At 42.8% G+C, this 20,824-nt stretch overlaps 2 protein-coding genes across 2 annotated transcripts; both read left to right on the top strand.

Moving 5' to 3' along the window:
• Positions 1 to 233: 233 nt before the first annotated feature.
• On the top strand, positions 234 to 14,679 carry ednraa (endothelin receptor type Aa). Its single transcript, XM_052083677.1, has 8 exons — positions 234 to 489; positions 2,432 to 2,909; positions 5,975 to 6,102; positions 9,957 to 10,155; positions 10,973 to 11,125; positions 11,816 to 11,949; positions 12,051 to 12,159; positions 12,737 to 14,679. The coding sequence occupies exons 2-8, from the start codon at positions 2,475 to 2,477 to the stop codon at positions 12,872 to 12,874; spliced, it is 1,296 nt and encodes a 431-aa protein (XP_051939637.1). The 5' UTR covers positions 234 to 489; positions 2,432 to 2,474; the 3' UTR covers positions 12,875 to 14,679.
• A 1,699-nt stretch (positions 14,680 to 16,378) lies between these two features.
• On the top strand, positions 16,379 to 20,731 carry tmem184c (transmembrane protein 184C). Its single transcript, XM_052083676.1, has 10 exons — positions 16,379 to 16,903; positions 17,271 to 17,401; positions 17,485 to 17,521; positions 17,819 to 18,024; positions 18,115 to 18,189; positions 18,258 to 18,351; positions 18,446 to 18,558; positions 18,656 to 18,755; positions 19,442 to 19,613; positions 20,053 to 20,731. Exons 1-10 carry the CDS (start codon positions 16,787 to 16,789, stop codon positions 20,373 to 20,375), a joined length of 1,368 nt encoding a protein of 455 aa, XP_051939636.1. The 5' UTR covers positions 16,379 to 16,786; the 3' UTR covers positions 20,376 to 20,731.
• The last annotated feature ends 93 nt before the right edge of the window (positions 20,732 to 20,824 follow it).

The following is a 20,824-nucleotide window of genomic DNA, read 5'->3' as shown; positions in this document are numbered from 1 at the left end:
AACAAGCATTGACGTCACCTTTGTCAAGCGGACGAGAAGCACAAAAAAACAGACGACGAGCGTGCGAGTGTGTTTTCGTGCGAGCGTGCGTGCCTCACAGATAAGTATCGGCAGGCGGTGTCTCAGAGAGGAGCGAAGTGGGAAAGGGGGTGGAGGGGGGGCCCGGTCTGTTACCAAAGGGAGGTGGAGATTTACTATCCCACCCAGTCAAAGTGCTTCGCTGGTGCTCTGAAACACACGTACACACACACACACACACACACACACACACACACACACACACACACTCCACAGGAAACGGTGAGCCATAATGCGACGGCACCTCGGAGCAGACGGCCGCCTTTGCTCAAACCAAGAGGGGATCCGGCTGCGGCTTTGATAGCGCGTTAATTACTCATGTGATGTGATACAGATGTCTGGGGGCTTCAGCTGAAAGTTTGCCTGACGCTTTCCGAGGGGGCCTGGCGGCAGACAATTTTATGAGAAGCGGTAGGTGGAAAAAAAAAAACCCCTGCAAAAACGGTATTTATTATTGATGGGCAGATCAGTTTGCGTGCTGTCACGGGTCCCGGCGGGCACGGCGCTGATGCTAAACTGTGCTGCTACTTGAAGGGCTGGCTGCTAAATAGTTCTTTGTGTACTTGGTGACAGGCGGGACTTTGAAACAGGAACGACTCGGGGGCGAAGGAGACGCGACATGATGCAAAGGGCTTTAACCGTCACGCTGACAGCTTTTGGAAACTTTACCTACTCTTTTCACGTGACAAATGCTGGTGGAGTCTGTCGCAGTTTCTACCACCTCCCCCTGGCCATTATTTTTTTTTTTTTGCATTGATTTTAACGTGAAATGGAGTCATCGGGAAAATGCCTTTTGAGTTTGAGGTACACCGATTGTTATGACTGAATAGTTGGGCATCAACTAAATACGACCAAAATTATATACAAGTTGACATACGTTAGATCGATTTTTTCTTTTTTTCATTAGGGGAGTCAAGCTGCAAGTGCATCTGTTCACAAATTAATGAATTGGTCTCACTGTAACTTGAACCGACAACAAAGTTCTGAATTGCTGGGTTTTTTTTTTTAAGACCCAGAGATTCAATCCAAGGTAAGTATTACAATGTATTTACTTTATGTATTGAAATATTAATAATAATGATTCACGTGGTAGATTAACCCATTCATACAGCCTGTAACCTGATAAGCTGTCCACTGTTGTAACCGCTGTCCCCGAAAGGGTTAAAGAAGGGTCCGAAAATGGGTGGCACTGATTGAGTTCATGATTTGTCGTTCCTTTGAATTGAATTCACTCGTAAAGTTTGGGCTTCGTAGATCGTGACATGTTGTGAATAAACTTGACAAAAAGTTGATTCCTAGAGTAAAAATGAATGCTTACTTTCAACAAGAAACCCTCTCGAACCAAATCGAGTCGTGCCTTTGAATCATATTCAACTCTCTGGTTGAGATGAGTCAAAGGAAAGCCTTGAAATACAGTCCATTTTGATCACCGAAGCACACACTCCTGCTGAAAATGGTCAAAATGGTTCAAGAGACATAGAATCAAGCTCCTCCCATGGTGCCCTCTGTTCCCTGACTTCAACCCCACTGAAAAGCTGCAAAGTGAGCCAAAGAGGAGAGGGCGGAGGAGAGGACGCCGGTGTCTGGATAATTGAGAGTGCAAAGACAAATGGTCAAGAATCCCTCTTTTAGGTGCTGGTTTGTTGCCAAAAGGGGTTTGTACAACGGATTAACATCAGGGGGTGCAAATATTTGTTTCACAATCGATTAATTTTTAAGAAAAAAGTGGGATTTTTTTTCCCCCTACTGAATAAATGCACAAAAATATTTTGGTCCAACATACGGTAGTCCAGAAAAATACATTAATTTTATTGGAGGCTAAAGAAGACATCTGAACTGGGGGTGCCAAAAATTGTTGGCATTGAATCAAATCAAAACATTTGTTTTCGTGTGACGCACCAAATCAGTTCATGAGTTCTAATTCATTCATCTTTATGTCATTTCCACACTGTCAATCTGAAATAAAACGTGTTTTTCTATTCGATTGAATGATTAATTTACAATGAACAGATCAATCAATTAATGGCAAAATAAATAGTTGCAGTCCCCATATATATACACACATACAAGTGTGTGTGTGTGTGTGTGTGTGTGTGTGTGTGTGTGTGTGTTTGCGCACGCGCGATAATGTGCACACTCATTCGATAGCTAATCTATTGCTCAATTTTGTTTGCACCACAAAAACCTGCCATTTGAGCAGGCGTGTGTTGACTTTTTAAAAACATGTAGTAGCAGTCGTTTTTTTTTCCGTTTTTGTTTCATTTGTCCTCTCAGACCATTAAAAGCATGTAGATGCACTATTCTGCAGGTTGTAAAAAAATACTAACATTTTGTCTCCATTGTGTTGCTTTAGTGATAACTGGGGAGCGGAATCAAAGCGCAGACAGCGTTCCATAATGGGCGACGCAGCCTTGCGTATGCTGCTGCTAATGGCTTGTATGGCGGCCAGAGGAATGTGTCAGATAAACAGCGCCGGAGCCGAGGAGGAGGACCCCAGGCCGGGATATCTCCAGCACTCCTCCACCCTGCGGCCCAGCCCGGGTCCCGCAGCCCACCCGGAGGCCGTGGTGTTGGCCAACACCACGGTGGTGAGGAGGCCCGTGCCGCCGCCCATGTGTTTGGTGACCACCTCCATCAATGACTACTTCAAGTACATCAACACGCTGATCTCCGTGCTGGTGTTTGTGGTGGGCCTGGTGGGCAACGCCACCCTGCTGAGGATCATATACCAGCATAAGTGCATGAGGAACGGGCCCAACGCTCTCATCGCCAGCCTGGCACTGGGCGACCTCATCTACATCGTCATCGACATTCCCATCAATGTATACAAGGTAGAGCCGACGCCACTTCCCTCCATAATAGTGTGAAACTCTCATAGCAGGCTGTTATGTTTGCCAGCTGGAGGGGTAGGTGGGGGGGGGCAATTTTAATGGTGAAATACCATATATATATTTTTTTCTTCTTCTTTCTTCTTTCTACCTACATTCTTGCTGCTGGAGGCTGTAAATTTCCCCAGTGTGGGACAAATAAAGGATATTTTATCTTATCTTATATAGAATGCAATTTGTAATTTACATATTATTTAAGATTTTTTTAAGCTTAAGTCAAATTAATAAAGGTATTGCACAACCGTACGACAGAGTCCAACATTAACGGTGGCCCGCTGGCCCTGGGGCCACCCTAAGTTCCCTGATGCTGGCCCTGACTGAGCCACCAGTACAAACCTCATCCAACAATAACATGAAATCAACACATTGTTATTATTGATTGATATATCTAATCATCAATATTTTGAGTTTTATCCATGAAAAATGCTCAATCATATGTGCTTGTTTTACCCCAGATATGTAAATTCGACTCACTGCGTCGAATCGCTTCACAGTTTCAACCAGAGTTTGGCCTAGGTATACCATAAATTTCATTCAGTATTGCTATAAATCACTTAAAAATCCATTTTTTTGTTTTTAAAGTGGCTGCCTTGATCTCCCAGCGGCACGACATACTTAGCTGCATCCTTGCTCCTAAGGCGACATGCTGCTCGACTTAATCCGCTGATAGGCAGACAAACGCTATTATAAATTTGGTTAAATATTGTTTTAAATATAACATCTGTATACTGGGGAGCGTGTGGCGCTGACGTCAGCACCCAGCTAATTATCCTCATATGGGAAGCTGCAGCAGCTGTGCGCAGACACTTTTGATCGCTTGAACACAAAACGTCAAGTCGCTCCTCACCCATCAAGAGTGAAATTACACAAGTAAACCTTGAGCGCTGCTTAAAAGAGTAGGGCGCAATTTGACGGGAAAGCGCAATCAGTCGAGTCGCCGTTATCTTCTTCCATCCCCCTCGTGTGGCCACATGGGTGATGAGAGCTCTGCTTAAAATAAATAAATAAATAAAATAACACTTTGGCCGCGTATGCGTGTTGTCTTGAGTTGACCTGGGACATTAGTCATTATCCTTATCTGGAGGCCTTATGAAAATAGCAGCTCCAGGAAGATAAATCACTTTTTTTTCCCGCAAGAAAAAAAATGGAATGGTTTGTTGATCCCTCAGGCCTTGTTTGATTTTAGTTTAGTACTCGTTCAGCTTCTTCGTAACCATTGGTCTGCACATTCCGTTGATATCTATTCATGTTAGTTTTGTTGGGCTACTTGTATTGCATCAAATGTTAAACTAACGACAGTTCAGGGTCCTCCATTTTTTTTTGTTGGTACATTTAATAACTTGGGTAGAAGTACTTTATTTCCCAAAAGCCTACTTTTTGTTGAAAAAGACCATCATCGGCTGAAATCCTGCTTTTTATGCCAACATAAAGCAACAGCAATAGCCGCATTATCTGAGACATCTTTGGTGGAGATTATTGTACATTGTCAGATAAGTTCGTTCGTTTGGGAAAAAAACTGATTTCTTGACTATAAACACACAGAGATCGGGACACTCGTCGTGGTTGTACAATACTTTTGTGTGATCCATGCTCTTGCTCTCTCATTATACCCATTTAATTGTGTTTGTCCAAACTAAATCAGACAAAAATCCACTCCGTTGGGGAAATTACCTTAACGTTTGCATTTCGTGCTGCTAAAATAGTTAAAAAAAGGAACATAAATGGCCAGCACAGAGCTCCGGCGGTCAACGCTTTCATGGTGATAAACGCACAACGAAGTGTCACAGTGACTCTTTAGTGCGAGGGGGGGGGGGGGGGGGGGGAGGAAGCGGACAACGCTCAAACAATGACGCCCGGACCACTTTAAAGCCTCTTCCTCGGAGCTGTAACGACAAAGCCCAAAATAATCAAGGCGGCCGCAGAGTAAAAACAGTGACTCGAGTGCCTTTCCTCTCCCGTGTGGGAAAACTTAAACAGCTGGTGTCAACAATCTGAGAATCCGGGAAGCTCCAACGCGGGGCTCTTCCCTTATCGGAAGCCTAATGCATCTCGTAACCCCTGAAGGAAAAGTGGCAAGACGACGTACAGTCGGCATCTCCACCGCGTTTAGGCCTTAAGAGCTGCGTGAGACTTTTTGGATAGCAACACAAGGATGTGTCGACGAACAAATGAGACATTTAAAGTCAGCTCGCTCATGGGAAGACATGATGCCTACAGAAGAGGAAAATGATGATGCGATTTCTCAATTTGTGTTTAGCTATAATTTTAATTTAGTTTTTTTTCAGTTTTAATTTGTTTTTACAGCAAGTTCGCTCGGTATGATTTTTATTTTTTTGCTAAAATTACTCAATTCAGTTTAGTTTTTTATAAGTTTGAGGGTTTTAAATATATGTGCTTTCGTTGACAATGATAACCTTGGTTGGTCGACCATCTTCCACTTTTCAAGCTCCTATCCCCATTAGTGGCGAATATTTGCGAGCATTTGCAAAGGGAGCGATTGTTGGGGGTCTCGTCAGGGTTCGTTCAAGGGCGCGAATGTTCACCGAGCGGATGCAAGACGCCAGACATTCGCCTTCATTTTTCTTGTTGCAAGGGAGTTAAAAATAAACTGCATAAATTAATACATAAATAAAAAAATAAAAAAACATACATTTTAAAACTGAAATTTTTGGCAACCGTTTGGCAAACATTTGCGACCTTGAATGAACCCTGACAGACATGAACGTGCATTTTACACACAAAACACACACACACACCTGCTAAGTGTTTTTGCCATCAATGATACGCTCTCATTGGGTGGTCAACATATGTCAGTCCGCCAATCATTACGCAACATAAAAAGGCTTTCCAAAGGGCCACGTAATTATCCATGTACTTGCTAAGGTAAATAATTAAGATCCAAGAATCTAATCCAACCCCTGATTTGTTCATTAATTGATTACAAGGTTTGTTTTCGAAATGTCTCTTGTCACTTTTATCATTGTGATTTTTTTCATCTCTGCCCCCAGCTACTAGCGTCACGGTGGCCATTTTACGACAGCGCCTTTGGCCTGTTCCTCTGCAAGCTGGTTCCTTTCCTGCAGAAAGCCTCAGTGGGCATCACCGTCCTGAACCTGTGCGCCCTCAGCGTCGACAGGTCAGTGTTAAGACGGACGAGACTCCGAAAAGATGAATGAATACATAATTTAACAAAAGAAGGAACCACAAAGTCAGTCTTTTTTTTTTTTATTTTAGAAATATTTCCTTAGATTTTTTTTTCATTAACACAGGTCAAGATGACCTACAGTAAGTAACAGGAGGATTAAAGAGGGAACACTTATGTGTTATTTAACGATTTTTTTTTTTGAGGTCATCACTTGTTAGGAACCATGGACTAATTGCGCATTATCATGTGGGGGGGATGATTCACGATTGGTTTGTTTTTGCTGGAAACTTCCATTACAGATTAATGGGTCGCTATTTTTGCAACATTAAGTGCATGAAATATGCATCGCAGATCTAACGTACAGCGTCGAAAGCGTTCTTAAGAGCGAATGCGGTGAGGTCAAGTTCCACTCTGCCCGTGGTCGTTAATAGAAATATACCCCGCACCCCCGCCTCCCCAATGGAAAAAAAATAATGACGGCCGAGTGAGGCAGACATAACCGGCGAGATAAGAGGCTCTCTAAGGCTCTCGTTTAACGGCCTTCTATTATGGGAAACGGAGATGATGCGTTTGAGAGCTTGTTTTTGCAAAAGTTGCTTCGATTAAAAAAAAAGATGAAGGCAGGGTTAGTTTAAGATCAGGGTGATTCTAAGTCAGCAGGAAATTAAAGACGGACTCGGTAATGTGACGTGAACACGAAGACACGCACTCTCCTCGAGTAGATTTTTCAGATACAGTATCTATATTTGAGTATTTATTTTCCCGACTGTTAACTACTTTTACTCTTAATATTTGAGAAATTACATCTGTATTTTGACTTTTCTCCACCTCTGTGAATGATCACAACTTAAAAAAAAAAAAGATGTACTGTAAATAGAGAGATGGAAAGTCAAACAAAGCGGACATTTTGTTTGATAGATTGAAATCTTTGGGACATGAATGAACACAACAGATTCAGAGAAAAAATATATTCTCTTTCATGCGCCTTATTCAAGAGAATTGTTCAGAGGTGTTGGATTATGGTGAATATTCTGGTCCATAGAACTAGGAAAAAAGAACAAACAAAAAAACATTTGAGTCGTTGTATTTTTTTCCAGGAGTAACTAATTTAGTATTTTATGGCGGTTGGTTCATGTTAGCAAACCTGTGAGAATGCGTGAATGTTTTTAAGTACATTTCAGTCTGGCCTTTTTTGATTTTACAAACTGCAAATGGGCCTGAAGGAGTTTAATCTGTCACGTTGTGCCCGAAGCGATAGAATGATCGTGCACAACAAAATAAGGAAGAGGATCCCCGAAATAGCAGACACAGAAAGATGTTTGTCAAAGAACAAAAGGAGTCTTTAATATGAACACAAAATAACCCGACATGGAGAATAACAAAAAGCGATGGTCAAAATAGGGACCAGGGATCAAATAAAAGGACAACAGAAAACGCTTGCGGAAAAAGATAGCAAGGAGGGTCAGATTAGACAATGAATATAAATTTCATTCGCAAGGGGAACAACGACTCGTAATAACAGCCACAAGGCTAAGAGGCAATGAATCGAATGCAAGTAGGAATAGGGCGAGAGAAATTTTGGCACGGCGTGGAATTCTCCGGCAGTGAGTAGACTGCCAGAGCGTCCAAATAAAGGCTGAGCAATTACTCCCTAATGGGTGACAGGTGTGTAAACGGCGGGCAGAAAGCCCGCCCCCTGCTGGCAACCCCACGTGACATAATCAGTACTTTTATTACATATTATTAAGATTAAGATTAAGAAAACCTTTATTAGTCTCGCAATGGAGAAATTCCAGATTCACAGCAGCAAAGTTATGAAAGGAAGAAGTAGAACAACAAAAAAATAGGAGCTGCTGGAAAGGCAGCCACTCTCGCGGCGCCATTTTGAAGTCAAAATAACAAAAAATAACACAAGACAACACATAGGACAGAGACAGTCGTGCAATCTTCACCACTTTTCTGCATACACTTTGTTGTCTGAAGCAGTTATAGATGAAAGAGGAGAGGATCAAAGTGTCCTTTCACCAGTGGATCAGAGACATCATGCTGAAAAATGTGCACACGTCTGCTAAGTTTTGAAAGCAAACACGAAGCTGTAGCGTCCATTGACGAAAAGAGATTAGTTCACTTCTCCTGTCCCACATAATCCGCTTCAAACTCCAAACCGCGACTCCCAGCTCCAAATCCGCATCGGCACTCCGCGCCAACGCTCCTTTCTTCTCATCGTCGGCTCCTCAAGACCTCCATCCATCCAGCCGCAGACTGCCGCAGATATACTAGCTGGTTCGCTGCCCTCTGGGCGGCTCATCAGCTAGTTCCTGCGGAAGGCTGGTTAGGTGGTGGTTCGCCGCCCTCCGGGCGGCTCATCAGCTAGTTCCTGCGGAAGGCTGGTAAGGTGGGCCTTCTGCCCACAAAAGTGTTGTTGCTTGGTTCAACTTTTTGTTCATCTTCATTGCTTATCGCGAAAATAAAGAGATGTTTAGCTCTACTAAATAACTAACAATTTCATTGCAATGCTTGTGAGTAGACAACATTTTTTCGCTAAGATGCCCGCGCGATTGTAGTGAGCCACTGCCTGAGCGGCGCGCAGTGGCGGCGCGCAGTGGCAGCGCGCAGTGGCGGCGCGCAGCGGCGCGGTGAAGTAGGTACGTTTTGAAAAGGGACAGACAGAAGGACAGACCGCGTGCGGGACGACGCGCAATATATATATAGATTTACTTCCATGTTTCAATATTAGAGGATGATGGAAAAAAGGGACGGATCCATTTAGCGCTTCGTGAAATATACATGCCAACATGTTGTCGAACAGAGAAATTCAAATGGGCCATGAAAAATATATTGTTTTGTCCATGAAATCTTGATGCGCGATTTTACTAAAACATTTTCGACAAGCTCTTTTCTATTAATGAAACAAACAAGCAAACAAGCCGACGGGCGGACCCGCCAAACGCGGAGGCCAGGGCCTGTTCGGCGCCGTCACGTAAATAAATATTAGATATTTTAAATAAACAATTGATCATCTCTCCACATGGATTCTTGAAAGTTTGATGGGGCGCCGTGCTGACTCGACAGTTTATGCGGCTGCTTTGTGCGCTGCCGTTTATCAAGCCAGAGGGGGAGAGAAAGAGAGAGCGAGAAAACTTGCTACCTATATCAAGATTGCAGACAATGAATGCCTATTTTTGGATAACGGCCGGTTACCTAAATCCATAGATGGACTGGTATGAATCGACGGATAGATATGAAGGATAGAGAGAATACAGACATGGCTTTGACTATAGATGTGGGGGATAGCTATAGCTATGGGGATAGATATGACTTAAGATGCGGCTATCCTGACGAGATATGGATCATAGCGGTGATAAGCATGAGCATGATTTGGATGGGGACAGGCAGAAAGGGACACAGCAGTTAGCAAACTAGTTCTAGAGAATGCTTTTTAAATAGCTAGCACAACAGTTATCTACTGTGATGGAATAGTAGCCAAAGAGATTGCTAGCTTGCAAGAGCGCTAACTTCAAGGACAGAAAGCACACGAGTATTAAGCACGGCAGTGGGCATGATAGATAACACAGTCAACAGCTCACTAGCAATATATACAGAAATAGTTTCACTGACTGTATTGAACCCACGCGTCACGTTTGGATGACAGGAATGACACCAATTGGCTCGCTTTTTATGTATTTACCTATTTACGGTTTTTTTAGCTGAAAAATACAACTATTTGTGGTTTTGATGGCCTTTCTGACACACCCTAAGATGCCACAAGATTAGCGGCAGGGCCCAGTAGCGGCCTAGTACATCGAGCATTAAATTAAATCTCTCTTTTTTTCCCCCTGTCGCAGGTACAGGGCAGTTGCATCTTGGAGTCGAGTGCAGGGCGTCGGGATTCCACTCGTCACAGTCATGGAAATCCTCTCCATTTGGGTCTTGTCGATGGTGTTGGCCATCCCTGAAGCCGTGGGCTTCGACATGGTCAGCTTCAACTACCGAAACCAAACCCTGCGCACCTGCATGCTGCAGCCCAAGTCAGACTTCATGGTGGTAGGTTGTCATCCCGCTTTTATCATTTCGTCTGTTTGGCTTTGACTGGGGGCAAACGTGCTTGGGTGTAAATAAAGTGTTAAAAGACTTTCGTTTTGACTAGACAAAGCTTTTTAAGAGAAGATTAGAGGCACACCTGCTTGTGGGTATTGACTGTTTGGATTCTTAGGTTTTTTTTGTGCTTAGTTTTTGATTTGATTGAAGGTTGTTGTTTTTTTTTTCCTGAGGACATCATCGATTACGGGCCGAGTACAATTCCAAGACCTGATCCTTGAAGCCACATGCAGATTTAATCCATATGCGGCCTAATCGAGTAATCACTCTCAGACAGTCGAAATAACATAGCAAAAACAAAAAAAGGAGCCGAAGGCAGATTAAGAGCCTGTTGACTGTTGCAGCAATATTTGGTGGCATTTAGTACAAAATACTTCATAACTGTATTTAAATGTGGTTCTCAAGTGTATCTGGTTTTTACTTGCATGTTCATTTGTCTTCATATGACTTAGATATCAAAAAGGTAAAAGAGATAAAAGTCAACCTTGGGTGGAATCTTGATTGATTGACTGTCTCCATTTCTCGAAATGAATGACGTGTTACAATTGTGACGTGAATGATGTGGTATTGAAAAAAAATGATTAAGGTGGGTAAATCCCTACTAAAGGTAACAAATGCCAGAATCTTTGCAAACATGAGTCCAATTCTACTCAGGTACAGAGTAGGAGTATTTTTTTTTTTGCCTACTTTGGCAGTATCCATCCAGCCGATATGAATAAATAGCTACCAAATTGTAATCCCAAGATGGATATCTCTCTTTTAGTTCTACAAGGATGCCAAGGACTGGTGGCTGTTTGGTTTCTACTTCTGCGTACCGCTGACCTGCACCGCCATCTTCTATACCCTGATGACCTGCGAAATGCTCAACAACCGGAACGGCAGCCTGCGTATCGCCCTGAGCGAGCACCTCAAACAGGTTGGACGTACTCATTCCAAACGTCATTCATTCAGTCGAGAACCCGCCTCCTGACCCCTTGCGACTTTCGTGCCCCTCAGACCTCTTTATTACCCTCCTCCTTAAGTGACCCTTGATCCCCTTGCTTATACCTCCCCATTTAAAAGTATCCCGAGGAAAGAATTCAGTCAGACGCAAGACGGGTAGCTCAAGAGGTGGCTTGCGGAATAGCTAGCAAAATAGCACGGTAAATAGCAACCTCGAGACCAAGATAAATAGCTTGAGAGATGGTTTTTCAAATCCTGGTGGTTAGCACTGTGGATAGAAGGGTGAATGAACAGATGGATGTGAAACAGTAAAAAGAATCTCCAGATTGCTTAAGAGGATACAAAGAATGCTAGTTAGCATGATGGACAGCAAGATCGCTAGCTAAAAAATACAGTCTCATGAACTTGCCAAGTAGGGTCCTCCTAAGAACCTTCTTCCTAAGAATGTGAGTCTCTTTGTCAACTGGAACAGCAAAAATGCCAAATGAGAAATGTTTGGATGACATTGAGGGAATAAAAGCTTACATTGTCAAAGCTTTGCGTGTTTCAACGCAGAACTCGTAATAGCCCGTTTGCTCGTCTGTCTCTGACGTCTTTAATATGGAGAGACATCGTTGCTCAAATGGGAAGACGTCATGTTTTGTTTTTCCTCTCCTCGCTGCAGAGAAGGGAAGTGGCCAAGGCCGTCTTTTGCCTGGTCCTGATATTCGCCCTCTGTTGGTTCCCGCTTCACCTCAGCAGGATTCTGAAGAAGATGGTATACTACCAGAATGACGAGACACGCTGCGAGTTGTTCAAGTGAGTCGAGGAGACCACTGTGTTCATGAAGCCATGCAACTGTCTTTTTTGTTTTTCTTTTCAGTCGAAGCTTATGATTTTTGTTTTTACTATATTTCCAGCTTCCTTTTAGTTATGGACTACCTAAGCATCAACCTTGCAACAATCAACTCCTGCATCAACCCCATCATCCTCTACTTTGTCAGCAAGAAGTTCAAAAATTGCTTTAAGGTAATGTACTTCCTCCGATTGATAAGTGAGATTAGACAGTCAAATGCCATCTAGATTTTGTAGAGTGCAGCTGCCATGTCTAGAGGGTAGCCTGAGGAATAGGGATGACAAAAATTGGAGTCCCAATACCAGTTTCACCGCTGGACTGGAACAGCAGAAAAAGCCTCAAAATTCCAAACCCGAAATTTAAAAAGTGGGCCTTTTGAAAGAAAGTCACCATTTTAGTCAAATCAAATTTAAATTTCGGCCCATCATTTGATGAAACTCTCACCAACATTTTCAATGGTGTAAACTTTCCCTCAGAGGCCAGGGCAAATCACATCTTTTGTTCACGACACTCGTAGCAAATGAAGTTTGTCACAGAGCTAACGACGTTATGTTTGCGATGATCTATGAATTCACGTTGTTTTGAAACTGTTGAGAACTGTCAAAGAGGGGGAGGAGCCTGTGCTGGAGACAAAACATGCCTGGAGGCAAGCTGAGCCTAAGACTCAGAAAGACTTCTTTGCTTCCCCCCCGCCCCACTTGGCTAAAACGCTCTCAATCCTCTCTCCACATTACCCCCCCTCCCCCGCAGTCGTGTTTGTGTTGCTGGTGCTACTCGGACAGCCAGCTGAGCAGCATCGGAGCGATGAACGGCACCAGTGTCCAGTGCAAAAGCCCCGAGCCCAACAACCTACTCGCCGACCGCAGCCTGCGGAAAGACAGCGACTGAGCATGTGGCACTCGGACACTAGTCTAAACAGTTAGGCTTCCAAAATATACTATGCATTATTATGACACTTTTTTTCAGAAATACAGTATACTTAGGAGTACTGATACAGCCTTGCATGACACTAGCAGAGGCGCCAAGGAAAAAAAAAAAAGGTTTCACAGGAGTGGACAAAGTTACCTGGAGGGCTTCGAATCACGGGATGCATTTGAACTGTGAATTACCGTCATGATTCCAGAACAAGGGCAGGACGGTGCGGCACAATGGAAAAGAAGACAACCAGCTGTCGGAGGAAATGACGGCAAACGAGCGCTCGCATCCATCCCAGGAGTCAGAAAACAGGAAAGCGTGTTAGCGATGATTAATTCTCCATCGAACACGCCCGTGGATGTACTCATTATTCATTTAGCCTCATTGTGTCATCAACTTTTGAGCTTAAAGTCGCTCGGCATCTTTGAATATTTCACAAACGAATGGTCACAGAGACAGCATAGGAAAGATTTCCTCTCAAAACAATGTGACAGTGGCAGTATTCTTGCGATATTTTTACGAGCGTAATTCACAAAACACGTACCCGTATGTCCACTTTTATAAAGTGATTTTATTTTTGGCCAGTAATAGTAAATATTAATCAGTGACAAAGGCAGATGAATAGTAACACAGTCCATCCCTGCATATTCACGATTCAGCATTCACAAACTAGATTTTTTTTTCGGAGCTTCATATCTCACCTAGCTCCTGTTTTTGTAGTCTGGCCAAAGCTTTGTCTAATATAAAATAGTAATTTGGCGCCAGATGGGAACACCTTGCAAAGTAGCGAAGGTGAACTGAGGGGAGGAGCTTCATTTAGTCAGGCTTGTCTCATGAGAAAAAAAAGTTCTGTGGCATCTTCAGGCAATTACAAAACCTTGTTGGATGGGCGTTAATCCGTGATATGCAGAACATCATGTGAGTGAACTTGGAAACGTGATCATTGACTTCCGGTTACAAGCAAGGGAACTGGTTGGTGGCGAGATTGTTAGAAGACGAACTTGCTTTAAAAAAAATAATCAAATAAAATACATCTTTTTGCTAATTTTGTAATTATTTTTATTATTCTTCATAATTAATGGCTTATCTGTTTGTGTATGACCACATCATGGATTTTTTTCCCTTTAAGTTAAAAGGTTCTACATATTTGGTGAAGATACAGTCAGCTTTATATGACAACTCGAAACAACTTTTCAGTCCTTGCTAATACATAAGTACAAAAGTAATTGAATTGATAAATAATATTTGATGGACAGTGTGTTGCCAGGCCGACTATGCTACGTGAGCACAGCAAACTCCTGTGCCAACTTGCCATTCCGCTGCTGAGCTAGTTAGCCGCAACAGACGCTAAGCTAAACCGGACGTGTCTATTTATTGGCGAGTATTCCCTTCACAGCATCAACACTTGGTACCAAAGAAATATTCTGCCTTTAAGTGTAAATGTATTTTCGCTTCCCTAAACATTTGAATGCACCCGTCCGACTGTTTGATGTTTCAGTCCCATTTGCAATTTTTGCTTCGCTCAAATTCAGCTCAATATTATCTTCTATTTTCAGTTCATCCTGAATATTGACCTCAAAACCGACCATAAACCATTTTTGTGAGCAGCGTATGTATTATTGCAAGTGTGTGTTTAAGAGTGATGCATGTATATCTTAAGTTGGGGTGTTTTGCACACTGTATACAGAAGAACTGGCCAAATATGTACATATGTTGCCGTTGCTATCATTGTGAGCATCACTTCTTATCCCAATAAATCCAGGTCCAGTGCAAGTTTATTTCCCCAGCCCGTGCTAATATCAGCTCCTCAGGGGGAGTCAAAAGGAGAGCTCTTGTTTCCCCATTCGGCATCTGTGAGAAAAAGACGTCTGGGAGTGATTGCAAGCACACAGTGACCCGCTGTGACCGAGTGAGGCCTTAAGGCTTCCTGATCTCCGTTCGCAGAGGATGTGGGAATTTGAAACTCGTAACTCGATTGTCACATGTGTTGCCAAAAACAGGATCAATGAGGAGCTTGAGATTTTGTCGTTTCTCAGCTCAACGTGGCAGGAATGCGTCTGTTTTCTTTGTAAACATTACCGTTCTGGTCGGGGGGAGTACCACCTTGAGAAAAGCTCAAGGCAGGATCAAGCTGCGGCTAATTCAAAATACTATTCGACAAAGAAAAGAAAAAATTTTAAATCATGATCAATTCGTAACATTACGATGTTGCTACTGTGCAATCTTGCAAAGTTCTCTTATAATATCATGCCATTATTCGTATTCTTTTTTTTCTTCAATTTCCAATTATGAGACTTTTTTTTCGGGAAGACAGTCATCATGCTTACAGACGTTTGTGATTGGTATCGACACCAGGTATCAATTCTTGAACGATTCCGGCCTCATACTTAAGCATCAGGTAATCCCCAAGTCTGCTGATAGCAAACACCGATACTTCAAAGTATCATTGACAATGAGTAAATTCTCCTCTGAAGTCATTGGCGCTGTACTGCTGCAGTTTGAATCGTCGTCTGCGTCAGAAAGAAAGGTTTTGTCTCCTTTGTAATGCATTCTGGTAAGCGCCATATTGCCCAACTGTGAGGCACGATCCACATGAAAAGAAAAATAAAGCACATCGGGACGGATGCCACATCCTTTAAGCTAAAACACCTCTCGGCTGTGATTAAACGCGACATATGTTTATCCACCCTAACCCTCTTGGCTTTACCCTGCCTGACCGTCCCTCGGAGGTACCCATTTGCTTGTGTGACTCGTGGCAAAGACGATGTCTTATTCATAAAAAGCCAAAAGGCAAACATTCATGAACAATCTGTCCTGAAACAACCGGTTGGGTTGGGGCGTTTGCTCGGGAGAATAAAAGTTCTGCCTTTTGTGAAGACAAATACACCGCATGGAGGAAGAACCTCCAAAGTCATACAATTAGTTTTTTGTTCTTAGGTTTCTTTGGGGGTTTTTTTGTGTGTGACATTTGTTGTTAAACATGCTGGATTTTTTTTTTTAAACACTTGTATGGCAACAAATGCTCCAAAGACTTTCGTGGGCAGGAAGCTGATGAATCTCCATTTATATTTCGCCTCCACTGGTAAATAGTTTTTATGTTATGTTATTTTTATTCAGTATTATGATGGCATCACAATGCACAATGTATTTTAACACAGCTTGGCCTGGTATCTAGATTTTGCACCGCGACTGTATTGATGACTTCTCTAAATGTTTTGCCTCATACGATATGATGAAAATCTCCCTATAAAAGCATTTCAAGATGATTTTGTTTGGAAAGTAGATTTTGTATTATCACCAAGGTGATATTTCTTATTTATTTTCAAGCTACTAACTTCCAGAGCAAAAAAAACCCAAAAACTGTCATAACTGATAAACAATTGTTAACGAACATCGCCATCTGGTGGAAGTTTTCAACCCCTCCCGCCCCTGTTTGAAAACATTCTTCACTGATTGGCTCACGCAAACAATGCCGCCAATCACCTTAGGGGTCAAACACGGAAGCAGGAAGTAGCCAACCGAAGGAAACAAGTAAACTTTGAACCTTAACACCAAAGAAAACCGAGTTGAACTCATTTAGATTCGTCAAAAGAGCGACGATTTGTCTCGCTATTTGAATAGCGTTTCAATAAGATATTAAGATTAACGCGGTTCCGACAGCAGTTTAAATACGGCCACGTACGTCGTTTGTTGACATGGCAAAACGACTGCCGAGCTAACATTAGCCTAGCCACTCGGCTAAGGGGAATTCAAGTCACATGAGCTGACAATAAACATGTATTCCTAATAATAACGACGACTTTTACTCACTTGGAAGCCTTTGTTGGGGTCGCCGTTCGTCCAACGTTTTGTTAGCCCCGAAAATCCTGTCGTCTTCATGATACGATGCCTTGTTCGTGTGGGAATTGGAGAAGATGGATTCGGCCTTTGGTTGTCTTGTTGTATATTTTACTGCTGCTTGTGGTCCTGCCGCTGTGCATTTGGGAACTTCAGAAGTCGGCGGTGAGTATACCGCCATTACCTGAGCGCGGTGCATTATGGGGCATTTCATACGTTTCTAAAATCATACATATTTTATTCGAATGAACTTTTTGTTTCCGTCACAGTGATTTCAAATGTGTCATATCACATTATCATGTTTTCCCATACTTGTACGGTTACGGTGTTACAGTATTTGTATTATTATCGTTTACACATTTTGGCTGTTTTAAAAGGGGTTTCAAAAACCTTGGCATATTGGTACAGTATTGGGGAAAAACATTAAACGAAAGGGCTTTACCAGCAATATTGTCCCCAAAAGCAACCTGACAGCCACATGTTTAGCTAAAATGTTTTTTTTTCTTGTAGTAAATTATTATTCTCATGGTAGGTTGGCACTCATAACAAGGCATGGTTCATAGCTGGGATATTTGTCTTCATGACCATCCCCATATCATTATGGGGCATCCTGCAGCATTTGGTTCACTACACTCAGCCTGAGCTTCAGAAACCGATCATCAGGTAAAGAAGCATTTCAAACTTGTACTGGAAACGGCATTTATTTTTATCAATATTCCTTACCTTTTATTCCGCCCTCTTTCTAGAATATTGTGGATGGTGCCAATATACAGCTTGGATAGTGTGAGTTATTTTTGGAATCATAAAACCTATCGCTCCTTTTTAATGACAGTGCACACAAGTAGGTAAAGTAACAGTTAAAAAAATAATAACCTGTAACCTGATAACATGATATGCTGTCCACTGTAGTAACCACTGTCCCTGAAAGGGTTCAAGCATTCTATCCCCCACAAATATACCAATTTCGATATGCTGTCCACTGTAGTAACCACTGTCCCTGAAAGGGTTCAAGCATTCTATCCCCCACAAATATACCAATTTCATTGACCTTTTTTTTCCTTCTCCTCAAAACTCTTGCAGTGGATTGCCCTGAAATATCCCCACATCGCCATTTACGTGGACACGTGCCGCGAGTGCTATGAGGCCTACGTGATCTACAACTTCATGACCTTCCTGCTCAACTACCTAGAGAACCAGTACCCGAGTTTGGTCATGATGCTGGAAGTCCAGGAGCAACAAAAGCACCTCCCGCCCCTCTGCTGCTGCCCGCCTTGGCCCATGGGAGAGTGAGCTCACTTCATGTTCGCAGACAAGTATTTTATTTAATGTTTGAATTATTTATTGTAATTGAGGGAGATGTTTCCTTTCCTCCAAAGGGTTTTGCTCTTGAGGTGCAAGCTGGGAGTCCTGCAGTACACAGTGGTTCGACCCGTCACAACGGTTATTGCTCTGTAGGTCAAACGTCATTCATATTTTGAGATATTGCTCGTTCGTTTTGACGTGTCGTCTCCTCGCACAGTGTCTGTCAACTGTGCAAAGTGTACGACGAAGGAAACTTCAGCTCCACCAACGCTTGGACCTACCTGGTGATCGTCAACAACATGTCACAACTGGTACTGTCAACTCGTCATTTTTCGTCATTCGTCTCTCTCATCGTGTCACCAATGTCGTGTGTGTACGTAATGTTCAAATCTTGTGTCCGTCCAGTTTGCCATGTACTGCCTGGTGCTGTTCTACAGGGCTCTGCGAGAGGAGCTGAGTCCCATCAAGCCGGTGGGCAAGTTCCTGTGCGTTAAAATGGTGGTGTTCGTCTCATTTTGGTAAATACCGTCTAGGGTTTTTTCAAAAACACTAACATGTCAGGATTTTTTTATTTAGGAGTGGTGGCAACTTGATGATTTGTTTTTTCTTCTCCAGGCAGGCAGTGCTCATCGCCTTGCTGGTCAAGGTGGGCGTCATCTCAGAGAAACGCACGTGGGACTGGCAAAGTGTGGAGGCCGTAGCCACCGGACTACAGGTGAACAAATCAAGCGCACACATTCATCAATTTTGCAGCCCGTTCGTACCGATTATTGTCGTTAGCCCCTTTGTGTCCTTTTTTAAAAAATAATAATAATAATGGTGTTTGTTGGTTAATCAACCAAACAGTGTTTTTTTCCCCCAATTTTCATGAACGAGATCGTGAGTTTTTGTTGTAGAAAGTTGGCTTTTTCTCAACTGTAGTTAGCTAACTTGGTCATTTGTCAGTTAGCTTGTTCGTTGTAGTTCGTCATCTTGACTTCTCATTAGATTCTTGTCAGCAAATTAGTCAGTGTGATTGCTAGTGATTAAGCTAGCTTGTTCACTGTTGTTAGTCAGTTTGAGTTTTTCATTTGGCTCGTTGGTTGCAGTTATCGTGGCCATTTGTCAGTTACCTTGTTCGCTGTTATTGTTCGTTAGCTATTTAACGTGATAGATTAGTCGTTGTCATTTTCACCTTTCATTTGATTTCATCTTTCTTTGCCATTCATTCTTTTTCTTTCTCATTATTCGGCTAGCGTGATGACTTGGTGCGCGTGGCTCACTCCAAGCGTTTGGAAACTCAAATTTGACGTTCGGTTCTTCGGTGTGCACCTAAAAAATAATAGTGGTCGCTAGTTAGTTTGTTCTATTTTTATTCACTCGATCATGAGTTAGGTTGATGAAATGCTTTGTCTTTCTCAGGACTTTGTGATCTGTGTGGAGATGTTCCTGGCAGCTATAGCTCATCACGTGAGCTTCACGTACAAGCCTTACATCCAGGAGGCCGAGGAGGGCTCCTGCTTTGACTCCTTCATGGCCATGTGGGACGTCTCCGACGTCAGGGCCGACATCTCGGAACAAGTCCGCAATGTCGGTCAGTGGCAACAATTCAATTCCATTTTTTTTTCAAATATCGCACCAAATCACAACAACTGCAAAACAGACTAAATAGAACTAGAAATAATTCACGTGAATATTAGACATGGCCATCGTTAGCAAGTCAGTTAAGCAGACAGTCGGTTTGCTTGTCTGTTGCTCTCCATGCTCGTCTTAGTTAACATCACCACTCCTTAGTTACCCCAATTCTTAGTCGAGTTGCTGTAGCTAGTCTGTTGTCATCATTTAGTTGCTTTGATTGTTAGTCAGCCTGAACGTTAATCAGTTTGCGCATCAGTTGTTAATTAACATGTTAGCTAGTCAACATGATTGGTAGGAGACAAAGAGTTGTAGAATTCTGAATTGGGGATGAAAAAGATCATTAGTCATAAAACAAATTAGATTCTAAATTTTTCTTTTCCTGTCTCACTTGACAGGTCGAACAGTGATGGGTCGCCCCCGGAAGCCATATTTTGGTGAGGCGCAGAGCTCTGGCGAGCGCTCCGGCCTCCTCTCATCGTCAGCCTCGCAGGACAATATCGGCGAGGCAGCGTCTGATCCGCCGTCGCCCGGCGGGCACTACCAGGGCATGGGACGGACGCCGCACTCCCTGTCTGCCCCCGCCGGCCTCGGCCATGGACAAGAAGTCACAAGTGACGCAAGCAAGGACGATGATGCTGCTGCTGATGATAACGACAACGGGGGCGGTGACGGCGGAGCCGAAGAGCCAGCCCAAGCGGATCTGATAGTCATCACTTAGTGGCCTAATCGTTCATGAACGGGCAGGCCGCGATGACTTTGCTAACTATGGCAGACCAATTCATAACATGACAGCTGCAAGAATGTTACGTGTGGAAATGACACGATGTGGGATCACACAATTGACTCACACGTCTCATTTATAGACTTTGAAGTTACAATTTAAAGCAATAGCGCCTTTGCCATTCAACCTAATTTGTTACTGATTTGCAGGGATATGCACATCCGGGGTCAAATTACCCACGGGTTAACAATGTATGTCATGTACCAATTTGTGCCATGTAAGAAGAGTATTTTAGGGCCACACTGAAAAGTCAAACTAATAATTACAAGAATGAAGATAGAATGTGATGAGAAGGCGTACATTTTTTATCAGAAAAAAACACTACAATTTTGTTCTCATATTATGACTGTTTGAAAAAAAAAAGATCCAGTATCCAGTACTATATT

Source organism: Hippocampus zosterae, chromosome 13 (assembly GCF_025434085.1).
Source record: "Hippocampus zosterae strain Florida chromosome 13, ASM2543408v3, whole genome shotgun sequence".
NCBI classification, from domain to species: domain Eukaryota; kingdom Metazoa; phylum Chordata; class Actinopteri; order Syngnathiformes; family Syngnathidae; genus Hippocampus; species Hippocampus zosterae.
The sequence above is the reverse complement of the archived record's forward strand: the minus strand, read 5'-3'. Positions and strand labels throughout refer to the sequence as shown.